Consider the following 21,743-nt stretch of genomic DNA (forward strand, 5'->3'; position numbering starts at 1 on the left):
ATGTTACAAACATGTTTAGGGCGGCATGGCGTAGTGGGTAGAGCAACCGTGCCAGAAACCTGAGGGTTGCAAGTTCACTCCCCGCCTCTTACCATCCAAAAATCGCTGCCGTTGTGTCCTTGGGCGAGACACTTCACCCTTTGCCCCCGGTGCCACTCACACCGGTGAATTGAATGATGAATGATAGGTGGTGGTCGGAGGGGCCGTTGGCGCAAATTGCAGCCACGCTTCCGTCAGTCTACCCCAGGGCAGCTGTGGCTATGAAAGTAGCTTACCACCACCAGGTGTGAATGAATGATGGGTTCTACATGTAAAACGACTTTGGGTACTTAGAAAAGCGCTATATAAATCCCAGGTATTAATGTTATTATCATCAATGTTATTATTTTTGATGTTGTTATCAACAATATAAGTAATATGTTGAATGTTATTATTAATATTACTAATATTTTTGATGTTTTTATCAACAATATTATTAATTTATTTAATGTTGTCAACCATATTACAGTATGTTTGAAGTTATTATCAACAATATTACTAATATGATTGATGTTATTATCAACTATTTTACTAACATGTTCATATCAATATTAATATTCTTTATGTTGTTATCAACACTAAAAGTAAGATGTTTGATGTTATTATTAATATTAGTAATATATTTGATGTTTTTATCAACAATATTAGTAATATTTTTAATGTTAACAATATTACAGTATGTTTGATGTTATTATCAACAACATTACTAATATGATTGATGTTATTATCAACAATATTACTAACATGTTAATATGTTTGATGTTATTATCAACAATATTATTATTTTTGATGTTATTATCGACAATATTACCAATATATTTGATGTTATTATCAACAATATTATTAATATATTTAGTGTTATCAACATATTAATAATATGTTAGACGTTATTGTCAATATTACTAATATTTTTGATGTTTTTATCAATAATATTATTTTGTATGTCATTATCAACAATATTACTAATATGGTTGATTGTATTTGATCAATATTTATAATATGTTTGATGTTATTATCAACAATAAGTTTAATATGTTTGATGTTGTTATCAATATTGGTAATATGCTGATGAACATGTAAACAATATTCCTATTGCTTGTGAATGTGTTGAAAACAATATCAACTTTAACCACCATTTTGGATGAATGTAAAATGTGTACTTTGGAAGTAAAGTGAATATATTGGATTCATATGAATTTTGATTAATGTATTTACGATGATGTTTATGACAGGCTCTGCTGTATTTGATGACAGATGACCTGTGGTGGGTGAGGGTTGGGGTCGTTGAGGCTGTCCTGGGAGGTGTGCTTAAATTCTTGAGACGAGTAGACGGCATCGGACTGTCTGAGATCATAGTCGCACTCGTAGTCATCAGGACCCAAAGTGTAGAACGTTCTGTTCTGAAGAACTCCTGCACTTCCAAATGTAGAGCAGCTGAGGCGTGACGTGGAGCGAGATGCAACACTTGGCTGGTCTGAGTACACAGGATCTTCTACAAACACCACAGTTCAATGGCAGAGACAACATCGCAATACTTACTATATTTACAGTATGCACTGTACTCACAGTATTTATTGTATTTAATGTACTAAATACACTTACTTTATTCACTGTACTTCCTGTATTTACTTTATTTACTTACCTTGTTGTGAAGGCAATCCACCATCAGAGCCAACATCCACGTTGAAGTCTTCACTACTTTGATGCTTTAAAACACAAAAAACATGCCAGCAACTATATCAACTCCTAAATGTATCAACATCATCATCATTATCGTCATCATCATTGTCCTTGTCAATCTCATGCTAATCCTCATCTTCATCATCATTGGCATCATCATCACATCCCAAACATCTTTATCATCATCATCACATAGTCATCACCATCATTCTTATCCTTGTCATCATATTGTCATAATCTTCATCATCCTCATCATACAAATCATAATTTTCATCATCCTCACCATCATTTTCCTTCTCATAATCATTATCATTTGTTCATCCTCATTGTCCTCAGCATCATTGTCTTTATGATTCTCATCATTATCATACATCATCCTCATCAGCTTCCCTATCTTTATCAAGTTTATCATTATTATCATCCATATATCTTCATAATCATCATCATCATCATTGTCCTTGTCATCCTCATGCACATCCTCATCATCATCATCATCATCATCCCCACCATCATCGCATCATCGGCATAATCTTCATCATCATCCTCATCATTCAATCAATCAATCAAAGTTTACTTATATAGCCCTTAATCACAAATGTCTTAAAGAGCTGCACAGATCCTACATCAGGGCAAAAAAACCCTCAACCCAATGGGAACAACGAGAAACCCTGGAAGGGGCCGCAGATATGGGTACCCCAGCCCTTAGGTGACCGGTGCAATGGATGCCGAGTAGATATGGTTAATAACGTGAGAGTCCAGTCCGTAGTGGGGCCAGCAGGGGATCCTCTTGTATGTAGACCAGTCGGAGCTCTGAGATGTCACCAACTGATGCATAAGAAGTGGTCCACCCCAGGCCCCAACTTGGAACTAACTAGTTGAAACTAATCCGTGGTCACCTGATGACCTCTCTACACAGGAGAGGGGGTCGGAGCAAAAAAGAAAGACGGCAGATCGACTGGTCTAAACAGGGGTCTATTTAAAGGCTAGAGTATACAAATTAGTTCTAAGATGGGACTTAAATGATTCTGTTCAAACTGTTACAGGTAGGACCCCAAATAGAAAACGCTCTATAGCCCGCAGACTTTTTGGGGGGCTCTCGGAATCACTGATAAGCAGGAATTCTTTAAACGCAGATTTCTGGCCGGACATATGGTACAATACAATCAGCAAGATAGGATGGAGCTAGATCGTTTGTTATTCTATACTAAAGTAGTAAAACCTTAAAGTTGCATTCACACCATCATCATCACATAGTCATAACATCATCGTCATAATCTTCATCATCCTCATTCACACTATCATCATTCCCATCCTTATTTTGCTCATCATCATTGTAATTTTTTCACCCTCATCATCATCTCCATCATCATCCTCACCATCATTTTCCTAATCCTCATTGTCTTCCCCATCTTTATTATCAACATATCATTATCAACATCCTTATATCCTCATCATCATCATCCTTATCATCATCATCATTCTCCTCCTCCTTATCATCATCATCATAGTTATCATCTTCATCATCTTTATTATCATCATCATCATCATCGTTATATCTTCATCCTCATCCTTATAGTAGCATTAAACAGGCCTGAGTGAGCACAATGTGTCCATCATGTCCTCATGTATCATGTTTTTTTATTTTTTCGGACTATAATGTGCAATAATGTTATATGAGTATATGTATATATATATGCATATGTATGGATATATGCATGAGTGTGGATATATACATATATATAGATACATATCTTCTTTTTTATCTTTTTTTTTTTTACTATTTATATTACTAAATTATTGTGTATGCACCTTAGGCCTTAGGGGATATGTTCCAATTTCGTTGTTCTTTGAACCTGTTCACTGTAATAATGACAAATAAAACTCTATTCTATTCTATTATCATCGCCATCATCATTATTGGCGCTTACCAACACTGCAACTTTGTATTGGTGCATTTTAGTCCATCTTGTATGCGTGCTGTTGTATGAATGTGATTGTGTGAATGTTCTCAGCAGGGCCGGTTCTAGGCAGACATGTGAGCAGTCCGAAATGTGAATGGGGCATCATCATGTGCACATGCTGTTCCATCATGCTCCAGCAGTTTTTTTTATGTGCTTATACAGCAGTAACATTGCTGCCTTCTTCATACAACTTAGTTGTTATCTATGTGTCCAACTCCAACCCGGAGAAGTGGATTGCACTTGGTCAAGCCTCTACCTTCAGACCTGTACAACATGGATGTCCCACCTGAAGAGTAAGCTCCTGCTGGTATATATATAGCTCTTAAGGTCACTGAGGTATGCAACCCTTTGACAAGAATAAGGTGGAAATCCCTCAGGGGGGAACTAAAATAATTCCTCATCCTCCTCATTATAATCTTCATAACTATCCTCATCCTCCTCATTATTATCTTCATAATTATCCTCATCCTCCTCATTATTATCTTCATAATTATCTTCATCCTCCTCATTATTATCTTCATAATTATCCTCATCCTCATCATTATCATCATCATCTGCATCACCCTTATCATCATCATTATCATCATCATCTTGTCACTTTTATCATCATAATCCTCATCACCATGCTCATCGTCATCCTTATTACCCTCATCATCATTACCTACCTCATTAGTATCCTCTTCATCACCCTTGTTATCATCGTCTTCATTATCATTGTCATCATTATATTCCTCATCATCATCCTCTTTATCATCATCATCCTCCTCCTCCTCCTCTTTCTCCTTATAAATGATAAATAAATGGGTTGTACTTGTATAGCGCTTTTCTACCTTCAAGGTACTCAAAGCGCTTTGACAGTATTTCCACATTTACCCATTCACACACACATTCACACACTGATGGCGGGAGCTGCCATGCAAGGCGCTAACCAGCAGCCATCAGAGGCAAAGGGTGAAGTGTCTTGCCCAAGGACACAACGGACGTGACTAGGAAGGTAGAAGGTGGGAATTGAACCCCAGTAACCAGCAACACTCCGATTGCTGGCACAGCCACTCTACCAACTTCGCCACGCCGTCCCTTATCATCATCATCATCTTCATCATCGTTCTATTAATCATCATTCGTATTATCTTCATTATCATTCTCATAACTATCCTCATCAGCAGTATCATCCTCTTCATCACCCTCTTTATCAATCATCATTCTCATTATAATTATCATCATCATCATTATCATCCTTCCTTTCACCCGCATCAACATTAATCATGTTCCTCATTATGTTCATCATTATCATAATCATCCTCATTATCATCATCATCATTCTTCTCATCATAATTGCTGATTTGCTGAGAAAGCATTGTGTTTTTAAACAGATAAATGTAGTGTTATATTACGGGCTGCCAAATGTATAAATTCAGTCACACGTTTCTAGCAGATATATGTCTCACATTTACCTCATTTTCATCACATTGAAGTTTAAATTAAATGTTGACTCTAAATGTAAATCTAAATATAAATGGGAAATCTAAAGCTAAATCTTAAATTTAAATGTTATATCTAAACCTGAATCTTAAACCTAAATGCTACATTTAAATGTTGAATCTAAACCTAAATGTTACAACTAAATCTTGAATCTATATCTAAAGCTAAACGTTAAATCTAAACCTAAATGTTAAAACTACATTTAAATGTTAAATATAAGTCTTAAATCTAAAACTAAATGTTGAATCTAAATATAAATTATGAATCTTAAATGTAAATCTTAAATGTAAATCTTAAATCTAAACATAAATGTCCAATCTAAATGTTAAATCTTTAATCAGAATCGTAATCTAAATGTGAGCGCTAAATCTATCGCCAAGTGTAAAGATGAATATTTATAGAATGTCAATATTCCACCAATACCAGGCTTCTCATTCGCAAAGCCGCGCCCACACCTCTGTTTCTCAGTGCACGCCAGTCCTACATCTTTCTGACTGCGGAAGAAAGATACATGACAGATGCTTACTGACGAATAATAACAATAAAGTTGCATATTGTTAAAAATCAGTGGCGGGCCGTGCGTTTCCCACCTAGGCCTTCAGTGATGACCGACTTCAATGATAACCTCTCAAAATACCATAATTGATGTCACCACATCTCCGCTAACTGAATTCTGATTGGATAAAAACTCTTTAAACTGAAAACATCAGCGCTGGAAGGAGCATAATATGACATGAAGAGTATATGAATACTTTTAGATATTTAGGGAAATTAAATTAAAAAAAATACTTTTGGGGCGGTATAGCTCGGTTGGTAGAGCGGCCGTGCCAGCAACTTGAGGGTTGCAGGTTCGATCCCCGCTTCCGCCATCCTAGTCACTGCCGTTGTGTCCTTGGGCAAGACACTTTACCCACCTGCTCCCAGTGCCACCCACACTGGTTTGAATGTAACTTAGATATTGGGTTTCACTATGTAAAGCGCTTTGAGTCACTTGAGAAAAAGCGCTATATAAATGTAATTCACTTCACTTCACTTCTTTAATTACGATCATGATTTCTGGTTATGTTAGGCCAGCAGAGAAGGCCTCGCTGGCCCTGACGGCACACCACTGCCTTAGCTTCAAACTTCCGCGTTTGACAACGAATGGAATGGAATGGATGCTGGAGCAGCCAGTTGACGCGCTCACTTTGGATCTGTTTTTAAGAATATGTCTTAATTGTGAGCTAAAGGTTAAAACATGATCAAAATGGGTGTGAATTAAAGTCATCTTTCCTCCATCTTACTTCCTTCTAAATCATGCTTCTCAGTGAGCCAAGACACAGCCACCACTCAGCCAGCAGTGCTGTGTCATGCTGCGAGGAGCAGGAACAAAGATGTAAAGGTCACATATTAAAAGGCGTACATCGGCATCCGAAATTCTGAGCAAATGATGACTTTACACTCACTATGATCTTGTTTTTACCATTTAGCTCACAATTAAGAACAGGTCCAACGCAAGTGTGTCAACTGGCTGCTGCTGCAACTTACATGACAATGATTGCAGCAAAGTAATGTACATATGTGACACAATCATGAAGTATAAGATATGATAAATGACACATCCAAATACAAATAGGTGTATTCATCATGCACAGTGCCTTGAGGTAAAAAGCAATTCCATTCATTGTCAAACGTCAAAGCGAAGCGATCAAGTATTTAAGCATCTTGTATAAAAATATTTCTTTAGGCAACACATCATGCACACTCACTCGTTTGGAGCTTACATTTTTTTAAATATGCAACTTTATTGGCATTAATTTATCATTAAGCATCTATTACTGTTCCTTCTTCTGCAGTGAGAAAGATGTAAGCAGATATGTGGGCGCGGCTTTGTGGATGAGATGCCTTAGATTAGTGGAGTATTGACATAATATAATATTCACCTTTACACTTGGCGTGAGATTTAGCCTGTGGAAGGGAAGGATGTGAGGAGGTGGAAGTTCCGGAAAGCAAACTGGGTAGGCTTCACACAGCAAGTGAACAAGGCAATTGCTGGTCTCCCACACCCGCGCCCCACCAACTTGGACATCACTTATGACTCATACTGCAAGATGATGCTGGCTGCCGCCAAGAAGAACATCCCCCACGGCATACGCAAAGCCTATGTACCCTGCTGGGATGACGAATGTGAAGATCTACTTCGTACCCACACAGAATCACAAACTAGCGACGACAGGGATATAGCAGCGAACAACTTAATCTGCAGACTAAATGAGAAACGCAGGCAAAGATGGACGGAGACATTGAAATCAATCGACTTCACACACTCTAGTCGTCGGGCGTGGCAGACCATGAACAAGCTGATGGGCAGGTCGACAACCCCAGCACAATGTCCTATCCCTGCAAATTCCATCGCGTCACTATTGCTGGGCAACGGCCGCTACCCCAATGCAGACAAGAACTTCAGCAGAAGAACATCGGCAAAAGTCTGTGAGCTGCACAGGGCACCAGGCTGTGATCTCAACCTATCCTGCGATTTCACAACACAAGAAATCGGGCAGGCCATCCAACGGCTGAAAACGGGTAAGGCACCAGGCATCGACGGCATCCATCCGGAATACATAAAACATCAAGGCAAGAAGGCAACTGTCTGGCTGTGCTCCTTCCTCTCAATGTGTCTCCGATGTCTGAAGCTGCCAAAGATCTGGCGTTGTGCCAAGGTGATCGCTCTGCCGAAGCCAAACAGTGATGAGTGATGACCCTAAGGGATACCGACCCATCTCACTGCTGTGTGTTCCATATAAGGTCTTGGAACGCCTCCTCCATGCACGTCTCAACCCGGTGATCGACCCCCAGCTGCCTAAAGAACAGGCTGCCTTCCAAAGCGGTAGGTCCACGGCGGACAAGGTGACCCTTCTGTGTCAACACATAGAGGACAGCTTCCAGGCAGGGGAGAAGGCTGGCGTTGTCTTCTTGGACCTCACAACTGCATACGATACTGTCTGGATGCGTGGGCTACATATGAAACTTCTGGAAACCATCCCAGACAAACATATGGTGAGCTTCATCATGGAGATGACGAGCAACCGCAGCTTCCGACTACACACCAGCAATGGCCAATGCAGCAGGGTGAGGGAACTTAAGAATGGCGTCCCACAGGGCTCCGTGCTGGCACCAATGCTGTTCAACATTTATATCCATGACCTGCCTGCAACTCAGTCAAAGAAGTATGGCTATGCAGATGATCTGGCCATCCTACTTAGTAAGCCATCCTGGGAAGCAGCAGAACAGGGCCTCTCTGAAGACATGAACACACAGTCCTCATACCTGGCGTCTCAAGCTCAGCATGGATAAGACAACATCTTCAATGTTCCACGTCAACAACATGGAAGCAGCCCGTGAGATGAACATCATGGTGGATAATGCCCTGTTACAGTCCCAGCCCGTTCCCACGTACCTCGGTGTGAAGCTTGACAGAACACTGACATTCAAACAACACCTGCACAGTGCCAAGGCAAAGACAAGTGCCCGTGCCGCCCTAATACGGCGGCTAGCCGGCACCACATGGGGAGCTACGACGAAGACACTGCACATGTCCGCGCTGGCCCTGGTGTTCTCAGCCGCCGAGTACTGTGCCCCGGTTTGGTGCCGTAGCGCCCATGTAAAGAAGTTGGATGTCGCCCTCAACAGCGCCCTGCGGACCGTCTCCGGGTGCCTGCGAGGGACCCCAGTAAACCAACTGCCCATCCTCGCTGGCATCGCCCCGGCAAACATCAGACAAGAAGCAGCCCCACTGGCCCTCTCCCGAAAGGCACAGACCAGCGAATCCCACCTCCTCCATAAGATCGTCACAGAAACACCACGACGCGTGCGCCTAAAGTCAAGGCGCCCCTTTGCCATGCAAGCCCACGAGCTGTTCAGCACAACATCAGCTGATACTTCCAAGGCCACCTGGGTCAAGACGAGTTTGAGAGAACAGTGGAAGTTAGCACCACAGACATCTCCGGCCAGGAACTGCCCCGGAAGCAGTGGACAACCCTCAACCGCATGAGGACCGGCGTCGGACGCTACGGAGCAGCAATGAAGAGGTGGGGACTTGCGGAAGATGCCTCCTGCGAGTGTGGGGACCCAGTCCAGACAGTAGAGCACATAGTAACTAGTTGCCCCAAACACCGGCCACCGAATGGCGAACAAGGTCTGATTGACCTGGTCGATGACACGTTGACCTGGCTCGCCTCAATAAAGCTGAAAATCTAAAGACACACGACAGAAGAAGAAGAAGAAGAAGCACTTTTGTTTATGAATGTGTCTATTTTGATTTAAAACATATACTTAACATTTATATTTAGATTTACCATTTAGTTTTAATCTTGGAGATCACATTTAGATTTAAGATTTAGATTGAATTTTTAGGTTTAGATTCAACATTTGGATTTAAATTTAACATTTAGGTTTAAATTTTAAATTTAGATTCAAAATTTACATTTGGATTTTAAATATAGGTTCAGATTTAAGATTTAAATTTAACATTTAGATTTATGTTTCAACATTTAGATTTATGTTTCAACATTTAGATGTAACATTTTGAATGAACATATCTACACTTAAATGTGATTAAAATGAGTTAAATGTGAGAAAAGTGAGTTACAGTAAATGTGAGAAAAAATCTGCTAGAAAATTGTAGCTGGACTTTTACATTTGGCACAACATATTGTGCAACAACAATATCAAACAACAAATAATGCCATGGTGCTGAGTTAGTTTTTACCTGATTAAATTGTCTTGATCTGACGTCACAAAGGTCAGAGGTATCAATGGGATTAACAGTCAGACGCCGTCTGTTTTTTTTCATCTTTTGGGAGCATAAAGGAAAGAAAAACAAAATGAAAAATTAAGAATCTTTATCAAGACAAGATGATTATTTTTGTTGAAAAACATTAAGTTGTAATGAACTCATAGGTGCAGCATGAAAAATAACACATTTTGGTCTTGAATATATATCAATACCTCCTTAAACAACTATATACTGCTATATATATTAATAGCACATTCATTAAACTAGAGTGTCAGAAAAGTTCCAGGACTGGTGTGATAAAATGTATCTTGATAAAATTCAGATTTAAACTAAAAGTTTTCTGTTTGGAAATAATCCCATGAAGTCAAACACACTTTCCCAACATTCTCTGCTTTGATTCATGCACCCTGTGAAGGATTTTTAAAGAATCTTCTACATGTTGTCCGAGTCTTCAAAGGGTATAATTGATGACCCCTTGAGCTTAGTAGGAAAAAAATCACACAGGGTCAGGTTGGAGGTTTTTCGAGGGACGGCAATGTTCTTCTCGGACGTGTTGTTATAGAGAAGCAGCTATGAGTGGTCCTGCCACAACTCTCGCCTCTTCTCACACAGCCGTCTTTGTAGACGTGCTGCTTGGCAACAACTCACAGTGGATGATGACATCCAGAAATGCAGTTCTGGAACTTTTCTGACACACCTTGTAGTAATGAAGAATAAGTGTAGCTTGTGCATCAGCTAGTATATTTTTATTTATGTTAACAATAAGCTTGTGTTTAGTTTACTACTGTTCTAATCTGTACAAATGAATCCACTTAAAACATTTATATACCTATTTTTTTTTTATTAGAGACTTATTTAAACAGAGAGAAGCAGAATATAGTGGTAGTGGGGCGTGGCTTTTGAGCAAAATGGCTGCAACTGTTTCTCTCTGCTGAAAGGCCTAATGAAATCGACTTAAATCATCTAAATGCACTGACATCCAACAAGACTCAAGATTGCTCGAAGAACAATGACTACCAAAGCAAAGTTAGCAGCTGAAATGGTGGGAATTAAAGATTCCCTAAACTTTATGTCAAGGGAAATCAGTGAAGTGGTGGAACAACAGAGGAAACTGACAGGCCTCATGGAGGAGATCAGGCAGCTAAAGGCTATCATCCAACACAAGAATGAACGGATTGAGCTCCTAGAACAAAGGGTGGATGCTTGGAACAGTATTCCAGAGCTGATGACCTTGTGGTCACCGGCCTGGAGACCAGGCATCGGAGTTATGCCCGGGTTGCTGGCCCACCTGATGACCAGCATGGTGAGGATGCACCATCTGAGGAGCTTGACACCTTGGAGCAACAAGTGGTACGCTTCATGAAGAGTAAACATATTCCTCTGGAGAGTCAGCACATATCAGCATGTCACATTCTTCCAAGTAAGGACAAAAAAAACAACAAGCCTAAAGTCATCATCAAGTTTGCAAATAGAAAGCACAAGGTGGAAATTCTGAAGGCAGCTAAAAAACTTAAAGGCACTGTAGTTTATTTAAATGAGCACCTGACAAAGAAAAATGCTGAAATTGCTTGGACAGGCCGGATCCTCAAAAAGCAAAATATAATCCAATCGACCTGGACCAGGAATGGAAAAGTTTTCATCCGGACAAACGGACCATCAGAACAAGCCAAAGTGATTGTGATGAGAACATTGAAAGACCTGGATCAGTACAAATGAAAATAGTGAATGCATTTTATTTTTTCTTTTTCTTCTTTTTTGCTTGATTATTGGATCTTCTGTAAGGAACTCATGACTCTTTCTTTCAAGACTGAAGCCCTTTCAAGTGTTGATTATACAGAAAGTGGCACATTTAATTTTGAGAATGAAGTGGATCCAGAGACTCATCTAGACTCATCCAGAGACTCCAGAGGCACATTTGATTTTGATAATGAAGTGTATCCAGAGACTCATATATTTAAGCATATCAAGGATTCTTGCCAGTATTATACTGAGGAGCAACTTGATGACGTAGGCATAGAAAATACATTTTCTTTGATTCATTTTAATTGTAGAAGTTTACCAAAACACTTTTCTAAAATCAAAAATGTTTTGGAGTCACTTAAAGGTAGATTTAAGGTAATTGCTTTATCTGAAACATGGATAAAGAAAGGCAAGGAGGTTGATTTGAAATTAAAAGACTATGATCTGTATGTCACTAGCAGAGACAATAGGACTGGAGGAGGGGTGGCCCTCTATATATATAATGAACTAAAATGCAGACCAGTTAAATGTATGACAATGGCCATAAATTATTTAATGGAGTGTGTAGCTGTTGAGATAGAATTAGAACAAAACAGAAACATTGTTGTTGCATGTGTATATAGAAAACCAGGATCAAAAGTGGAAACCTTCATGGATAAATTAGAGGAAATGATTAATGGTCTAAATAAAAATAGGACTATCGTAATTTGTGGAGATTATAATATTGATCTTATAAAGGTAGATTCACATAAACAGACATCAGATTTTTTAGAGATATTATATGAAAAAGGGCTGTACCCATTAGTTACAAAGGCTAGCAGAATAACCACAACTAGTGCAACCTTAATAGAGAATATTTTTACAAATGTTTTAGGGATTCACATCACTACTGGGTTAGTGATAAATGACATAAGTGATCATCTGCCTATATTTGCAATATTTGACTGTCAATTCCCTAAAAGAACATATCATCAAATACTTAAGAGGAAAAGAAGTGTCAATCATATTAACAACTTCAGGAATGACCTATTAAAACAAGAGTGGAAAGAGGTGTACACAGACGATATAAACACTGCCTATGATTATTTTCTTAAACATTATATTACTCTGTATAACAAGCATTGTCCTGAGGTTCCATGCAGATCTAAACAAAGGCAAAATAATGCACCTCGGATGATAAACAGTTTGAAAAATGCATGTAAAAAGAAAAATAGACTGTATAAGGAGTTTATCAAATCAAGAACAGAGAATGCTGAAAAACGCTATTAGAACTACAAAAACAAGTTGACCAATATATTGAGACAAGCAAAAAGGCAATATTACAAAAGAATGTTGCATGAAAATAAAAATAACATAAAGGCTACATGGAATATTTTGAATAAAGCAATAGGGAATAGGACAAGGCGAACAGAACTACCTAGATATTTTAAAAAAGATAATTTGTTAATTGAAAACAAAGATGAAATTGTCAATGAATTAAATCAATTCTTTGTAAATGTAGGACCTAGCTTAGCAAACAAAATACCAAGAGCTAATGATCAATCAGGGGGTGTCTGGAAAAGGGAAAATAGGGTTATGCAGTCAATGTTTCTTAGTGAAGTGACTGAAAATGAAATATTATCTGTGGTTTATAAACTAAAAAACAAGACCTCAACAGATAATGAGGGTATTGACATGAAAATAATAAAAAACACAATTGATTGCATCATTAAACCATTACATTATATCATTAATTGTTCTTTTAAAGTAGGAGTTTTCCCAGACAGTATGAAAACAGCTAAGGTCATACCTTTATTTAAAACTGGAGATAAACATACATTTGGTAATTATAGACCAGTATCTCTCCTATCTCAATTTTCAAAAGTGCTTGAAAAACTGTTTGTTAATTAATTAGACTGCTTTATTGAAAAACATAAATTATTAAATGAAAGTCAGTATGGATTTGGATCAAATAGGTCTACGAGCTTGGCCATCATGAACATTATTGAAGATATTACAACTGCAATTGATCAAAATAAATACACAATAGGAGTGTTCATTGATTTAAAGAAGGCATTCGACACTATAGATAATCCAATTCTCATTTCTAAATTATATACTTATGGAGTTAGAGGAGTTGCACTGGCCTGGTTAACCAGCTATTTACAACAACGACAGCAATATGTTGAGATTGATGATTATAGATCAGAATGTATGAATATTGAATGTCAAATTCCACAAAGTTCGATTTTAGGACCCAAACTTTTTATTTTATATATAAATTATATTTGTGAGGTTTCGAAAATTTTACAGTACGTATTATTCGCAGACGATACAAATTTATACTGTTCAGGAGATGACTTGAAAATCTTAGCCGATAATATTGAAGAGGAAATGGTTAAACTAAAATTGTGGTTTGATATAAATAAATTATCTTTCAACTTGGAAAAGACTAAATTTATGGTATTCAGTAATAAAAGAAAGATAGAAGTTAGTTTATCCATAAACAATGTGAAAATTGAGAAGGTGTCTGAAATCAGATTTCTTGGGGTCATCTTAGATGAAAAGTTGACATGGAAAGCTCATATATTGCATGTGAAAAATAAGCTATCTAAAAGTTTATTTATTTTGAACAAGGTTAAAAACAGTTTCCTGTATAATACAATGAGAATGTTATATTTCTCAATTATTCTACCTTATTTCAATTATTGTGCAGAAATATGGGGAAATACATATCACAGCAACATAAGGCCTCTATTTCTTTCACAGAAAAGAGCAATTCGTATAATTTTTACAGTAGGATATAGAGACCACACAAATCCACTCTTCATTAGGTCAGGATTATTAAAACTAAAAGACATTGTAGAATTGCATACTCTATTAGTGATGTTCAAAGCTAGAAATAAAGTTCTTCCGAAGGACTTACAAAAGTTATTTGTGTTCACGTCTGAAGATGAGAACCACAAAAGGCCGTATGATTTTAAACATCCAAGAGTGCGAACATATTTGAAGAAAGTGTGCTTGTCTGTTGCTGGTGTGAAAGCATGGAATTCTCTAGGCAAAGACTTAAAAAGTTGCAATAATATCTTTGAATTTAAAAAGAGTTACAAAAGAGACAACTGGAATTATATCAAACTGCTTTTTGATTTGGATTGGAACGTGTCATTTTGAAAATGCTTAAACGAAAATTAAAAGTATGTTGGAGTTCGGGTGTTGGTGGAGGGAACAGTGATAAAGTCATCTAAATAATTTGTGTTAAAAAGGGGGCAGATAAATATAAGAATAGTATTCTTCCATCTGCTCCTTTCTGATCATGGAAATGTATAAGAAACAAAAAAACAATGAAAGTGTCAACTGTACGTGACTTGTATATATGCATTTTCATGAAAGGAATAAAAAGAAATGATGATGAATATTAAAGAATCACGAAAATATATTTCTAAATAAAGTCATGAATTAATTTGTATTTGATTGAGGAAAATACTTATTTGATCCCCTGGTGAGCAAGAACGTACTGCTAATTACAACTCATTAAGCTTATTACACGCCAACTGTTAGATTGTAATATGCATCTTAGTTGTAGTAAAATCATTAATGCTAATCAGTAGCATGTATTAGGCATATCCCATATACATTTGCATTAAGCTATTACTTTTAATTTAATGTATTTATTTTACATATACGAACCCCGTTTCCATTTAAGTTGGGAAATTGTGTTAGATGTAAATATAAACGGAATCCAATGATTTGCAAATCATTTTCAACCCATATTTAGTTGAATGCACTACAAAGACAACATATTTGATGTTCAAACTCATAAAATTTATTATTTTTTTGCAAATAATAATTAACTTAGAATTTCATGGCTGCAACACGTGCCAAAGTAGTTGGGAAAGGGCATGTTCACCACTGTGTTACATGGCCTTTCCTTTTAACAACACTCAGTAAACGTTTGGGAACTGAGGAGACACATTTTTTAAGCTTCTCAGGTGGAATTCTTTCCCATTCTTGCTTGATGTACAGCTTAAGTTGTTCAACAGTCCGGGGGTCTCCGTTGTGGTATTTTAGGCTTCATAATGCGCCACACATTTTCAATGGGTTACAGGTCTGGACTACAGGCAGGCCAGTCTAGTACCCGCACTCTTTTACTATGAGGCCACATTGATGTAACACGTGGCTTGGCATTGTCTTGCTGAAATAAGCAGGGGCGTCCATGGTAACGTTGCTTGGATGGCAACATATGTTGCTCCAAAACCTGTATGTACCTTTCAGCATTAATGGCGCCTTCACAGATGTGTAAGTTACCCATGTCTTGGGCACTAATACACCCCCATACCATCACAGATGCTGGCTTTTCAACTTTGCGCCTATAACAATTCGGATGGTTCTCTTCCTCTTTGGTCCAGAGGACACAACATCCACAGTTTCCAAAAACAATTTGAAATGTGGACTCGTCAGACCACAGAACACTTTTTCACTTTGTATCAGTCCATCTTAGATGAGCTCAGGCCCAGCGAAGCCGACAGCGTTTCTGTGTGTTGTTGATAAACGGTTTTCGCCTTGCATACGAGAGTTTTAACTTGCACTTACAGATGTAGCGACCAACTGTAGTTACTGACAGTGGGTTTCTGAAGTGTTCCTGAGCCTATGTGGTGGCATCCTTTACACACTGATGTCGCTTGTTGATGCAGTACAGCCTGAGGGATCGAAGGTCACGGGCTTAGCTGTTTATGTGCAGTGATTTCTCCAGATTCTCTGAACCCTTTGATGATATTACGGACCGTAGATGGTGAAATCCCTAAATTCCTTGCAATAGCTGGTTGAGAAAGGTTTTTTTCAAACTGTTCAACAATTTGCTCACGTATTTGTTCACAAAGTGGTGACCCTCACCCCATCCTTGTTTGTGAATGACTGAGCATTTCATGGAATCTACTTTTATACCCAATCATGGCACCCACCTGTTCCCAATTTGCCTGTTCACCTGTGGGATGTTCCAAATAAGTGTTTTATGAGCATTCCTCAACTTTATCAGTATTTATTGCCACCTTTCCCAACTTCTTTGCCACATGTTGCTGGCATCAAATTCTAAAGGTAATGATTATTTGCGAAAAAAAAAAAAGTTTTTCAATTTAAACATCAAATATGTTGTCTTTGTAGCATATTCAACTGAATATGGGTTGAAAATGATTTGCAAATCATTGTATTCCGTTTATATTTACATCTAACACAATTTCCCAACTCATATGGAAACGGGGTTTGTACATGTCACAGATACGTTTTTGCATGTCATGTAGGTTATAGTGACACATTTTTATTTATGTATGTTCACTTTTAAAGTGTTTTGAAGTAAATACTCCTAAAAGGCTCACAAATGGAGACAATCTGTTGAACTAGTAAGAAGTGATGATAGTCCGAGCACAACAGACTTCTTGTATAGGAATTTTTATATCAGACGTTTAGGATGCAGACCCATATAATCCGATACCTGTTTTCTTTTGTTTTTTTGCTCATATCAGATTGATAACTGATATAAATATTGGATCGAGGCATTCCTTGTCACAATAAAATTTTCCCAGCATGACTTTTAAATAGGGAATGATTTTGCATACCTGATGGTAGTGTTGAGAATCAATGACATCCATGCCAGCATCTTCAAATCCAACTGCTGCTACAAAAGATGATCACGTCAATACTATTCTATTAATTATGATTATTATGTCAATGGTATTTTATGTCCATGTCCATTATTTTTTTTAATTATAATCTACACGTCCATTTCTTTCTAGTATTTATGATTATCAAGTACATTTTATTATAATAATTATGATAATGTATTCAATCAAATATAATTATAATGTCAATGTTATTATATTAATTGTGTTACTATTGCTTAGTGAGGCATCATTTTGTTGCTATGAAACTTTACTCTTGATTTTTAATTATCTTTTATGAAACTTTGGGACATATTTTTTTATTTTAGGTATATGTATGTGTATTCTCATTTACAGTAGAGTAGAGTATTTCAACCGATCAGATTGTGGGCATTTCACAGTGCCCTCCTACTGCAACCAATATCTGGAGAGACTAACATCCTATTTCCAAAATTGAAGACAAACTACAAAAATGTCTTTGCTGGATCAAATTGTGGGAAACTGCATTTTCAACTGAAGGTGAAGAACATCAACATGCACAGAATGCAACAGAATGGAAAATAAAGCTTAAAGAAATCCTAAAGTTACAGAATGATGTCCATTAATACAAAAGATTACACAAGTTACTTTCCTTTAAAAGTTGTTTTGATCGTCGACGACACGTAGGACTTTATGTGTAATCCCAGGCCGACTGAAGAAACATTATGAGCTTGATCTACTAAAGCTTTGCGTGCATTGTGACACGAGCAAACGTGACGGCACACAAAAAGCTGATCTATTAAACTTGTCTGCAGATAATTGCGTTTCTCAAGTAAGCAAAATAAGGAGTACAATGTTTTTAGCGTGTCTGCGTTGATGAATACGCAGAATATATGCTGATCAGCAGAACCCGCACAATAGGGAATCGATGCAAATATACCAAGCACAATGTGATTTACCACGGCTAATCACTGTTCTGTGGGCGTTATTTTGAATCTTTATTTAGTACGTCTAAAAAGTACAGCTTGTGAAAACTGGCACAGTTACACACACAGTTATGTGAAAGGAGGCGATCGCGCAGCAAAGACAGATGATGGACAGATAATACTCTGTCCTATTTTTTTGTGTGTCAAAATATTTAGATTGTCAGAAATAAAGAATATTAAACACATCATATATTCAGCAATATCCTTTTATAATGTTATAGCTGCTGGATGACTTAATGGGCTGATTAAAACAAACAAAATGATTGTGTTTTGTTGTCTGCTGGCGTTTATTTATTTATTTATTTTTTTTTAAATACCGTTTTTTTTCTTTCATTTTTCATATTATTGTGTCATATTTTCTACACATCTGCAACCCTAGTAAGGCTAAGCGGTATAGTAAATGGATTGATGAATGGATATTTCCCATATGAAAAAACATCTTTCATTATTCATTATCTTGCGTTTGGATCATTCTTGATGCATGAATGCGCTGCGGTGCTGTACGCCTCCCTGCAAAGCGCACCGTCAGTGTGCTAAAAAATAGTTTCTATTGTCTAGATTTTGATTGTATACTGTATAAAAATTGTTACAAGTTATAGATCTGTGCTGCTTGTTAAACAACAACATGAATTTGGAGTGTTTTCATAGCCACAGCCAGGAGTGCACGCAAAAACATAATTTAAATGAGACGGTATGCACCAGTTATCATGTGCACATTCAGTCTTAGTAGATCATCTATTTAGCGTGTGGTATTTGAATCTTAATAGATCAGGCCCATTGTTTTTTGGCAAAAAAGAAGTAGCTCATTGTAATAGTTGTATGTTTTGTCGACGACACGTAGGCGTTCGTGTGTACCTACGTGCCTACTGAAGAAACATATTGTTTTTTTAAGAATTTTTTTTTTTTTTTTTTGTCCTGTCCAGCTTCTCAGGCAAATCATATAGTTGGTGTAGATGCCCATATCGGCTGTTCAGATTTACTTTACAAAAGAGAAGTGTAGGATACTTCTCTTGTTGCCTTATTTGTATATGACTTTATTAAATGTATTTATGTTATCATTTGGTGCAGCCGGGCCGGAGCAGGAGGGGATAGAAAGAGAAAAAAAGGAAGACAGAGGGGGGAATTGTGGGGACAAGAGGGGGATTAGACAGAGAGACAAAAACAACAACAGCAAACACAACAACAACAACAATAGAGCAACATCAGCAAATACGACATGTACAAATATGATGGTAAAAGTAATATCAAATAAGCAGTTAGCGAAAATAAAAAATAATACAGAAATGACAACGAGCATTATTTTTTAAGAATTGTAAACAAAAATAATTAGCTTAATGTTGTAGTTGTTAGCTCAGTTAATGACACATACTGTAGGCCTATTTTATATAGCTACAGGCCTACTGAAGAAATGTATTGTTTATCAAGATAAGTGGATTATTTTTTTTCGAAACACTTAAGTCTGATTCTACTTACTGTGAAGTTCAGGGTTTCTCTGTGTGTCGTAGTCACCAAGTTCTAGGAAAGATGCAGAAAGAAGCAATGATTTGTATTCATCAAGTTCTATAAAATAGGTAGAAAAAAGGCAAGGACTCAAATTATCAAGGCTTAGAAAAGATAAAGAAAGAAGCAATGTTTCATAGTCACCACGTTCAAGAAAAGATGAAGAAAGAAGCAATGATTCGTATACATCGAGTTTTAGAAAAGATGCAGAAAGAAGAAAAATTCTGTATTTATAGAGTTTAGAACATATGCAGAAAAAAGCAATGATTTGTATTCAATACATTCTACAAAATATATAGAAAGAAGCAAGGAATTGTATGCATCACATCTTAGAAAATAACCATAAATAAGCAATGATTTGTTTTTATTAAGTTCTACAAAATATATATATAAAAAAAGCAATGTTTCACAGTCATCACGTTCTAGAAAGGATGCAGGAAGAAAAATTATTCATATACACAGAGTTCTAGGGAAAATGCAGATAGAATAAACATTTTGTTTTCATCGAGTTTAGAAAAGATGCAAAAAGAAGCAATGATTTGTATCCATTACATTTAAGGAAGGATGCAGAAAGAAGCAATAGTTTGTATTCATTATGTTTAGAAACGATTCAGAAAGAAGCAATAATTTGTATTCTGCACACTCTCGAAAATATGCATAAAAAAGCAATAATTTTCACCAATTTTGTTTCGTTATTTTACTACCACAAAAACTATGTCAAGATGGACACAAATCTTTTTTGAATTTGCACTGCTCTTTTTACTGCTTTGCACTCTATTGTTTACATCGTACACCGCGGAGGTCTCTTGTAGCAGTGATGCCATTGTTTACACTCGCGATCAGCTGTTAGCCCTCTGTAGCAAAGCAAAGATAACCGGCGAAAGACCTGATATTCACCGCAAGCTGAAGAAGCAGAGACCAGAATGTCGTGCTGGGGATAAAGTGCCGCCACAAGAGGAGACGCTTCAAACCCGTCCTACCCTAGGTCATCACTGGGAATGTAAGATATCTTCCAAATAAGATGGACGACCTAGCTGTACTAACTCGACATTAGAAGGAATTCCGGGAATGTAACCTCATGCCTTTCACGGAGACCTGGCTAAGGGAGCTAACATCAGACTTGGATGTTAAACTTAATGGTTATCAGCTGATGCGGGCTGACAGGACCAGGGAAAGTGGTAAGAGGAAGGCAGGTGGGCTGGCTGTGTTTGTGTATGATAGATAGTGTAATCCAATGTACATAACTAATAAAGAACAACTCTGCTGTAAAGATATCGAAAATGCTGGCTCTGCGTGTGATGTCCTGCACTCAGTAACAAACAGGCTGCAGACACAGCTCCCACGGCCCCTCTTCTTCATTACTGGGGACTTTAATCATGCCTCTCCCTCACAAAATATGTCACAACACAGGACCATTTCCATGCAAACCCAAGGAAACATACACCTCATCTACTCTCTCTCTCCTTGGAAGATCAGATCATAAACTGGTGCACCTCCTGCCTGTGTACAAACCTCTGGTACACAGACAACCAGCTGTCACCCGCACTGTTAAAAGATGGTCAGATGAGACGCAAGAAGCTCTTAAGAACTGTTTTGAAACAACGGCTTGGGAATTGTTCTGTTATGACCATTAGGAGGACAGTCAGTACATGTCCATGCACCAAATAAGTCTGATTTCTCAAATAGTTTGACTCTAAATAAGCCTCATACAACCCATGGAAACACCTTAATCTTATTGAGTTCGGCTTTTGAAATGTCGAACTAACACACCTGGATTATGCAATTGGAAATCTCTCGAGGAGTTGTGTGCGGCCACAGAGGACCCTTAGTATCGCGCAGGTACCAGTCTCAATGCACGGGATACAATCCGGAAGTGGACACCATTTTATAAAAACAGCAGCAATTGTACTGAAGAGGATACTGTTTATTTGCTTCCCAAATTAAAAGAACACAACATTTTGAAGTGCATCGA

At 37.6% G+C, this 21,743-nt stretch overlaps 1 protein-coding gene across 1 annotated transcript in view; it reads right to left on the reverse strand.

The window, feature by feature from the left end:
- mlphb (melanophilin b) overlaps positions 1 to 21,743 on the reverse strand; it is a 99,549-nt gene that overhangs the window by 16,364 nt on the left and 61,442 nt on the right. The window contains exons 4-9 of the mRNA XM_062067191.1: positions 19,745 to 19,786; positions 17,265 to 17,323; positions 9,910 to 9,993; positions 8,469 to 9,347; positions 1,682 to 1,745; positions 1,299 to 1,531 (exon numbers count right to left, since the gene is read on the reverse strand). Coding sequence (XP_061923175.1) covers positions 1,299 to 1,531; positions 1,682 to 1,745; positions 8,469 to 9,347; positions 9,910 to 9,993; positions 17,265 to 17,323; positions 19,745 to 19,786 — 1,361 coding nt within the window. The remainder of the gene's footprint in view (positions 1 to 1,298; positions 1,532 to 1,681; positions 1,746 to 8,468; positions 9,348 to 9,909; positions 9,994 to 17,264; positions 17,324 to 19,744; positions 19,787 to 21,743) is intronic.

Source organism: Entelurus aequoreus, linkage group LG13, assembly GCF_033978785.1.
Source record: "Entelurus aequoreus isolate RoL-2023_Sb linkage group LG13, RoL_Eaeq_v1.1, whole genome shotgun sequence".
NCBI lineage: Eukaryota > Metazoa > Chordata > Actinopteri > Syngnathiformes > Syngnathidae > Entelurus > Entelurus aequoreus.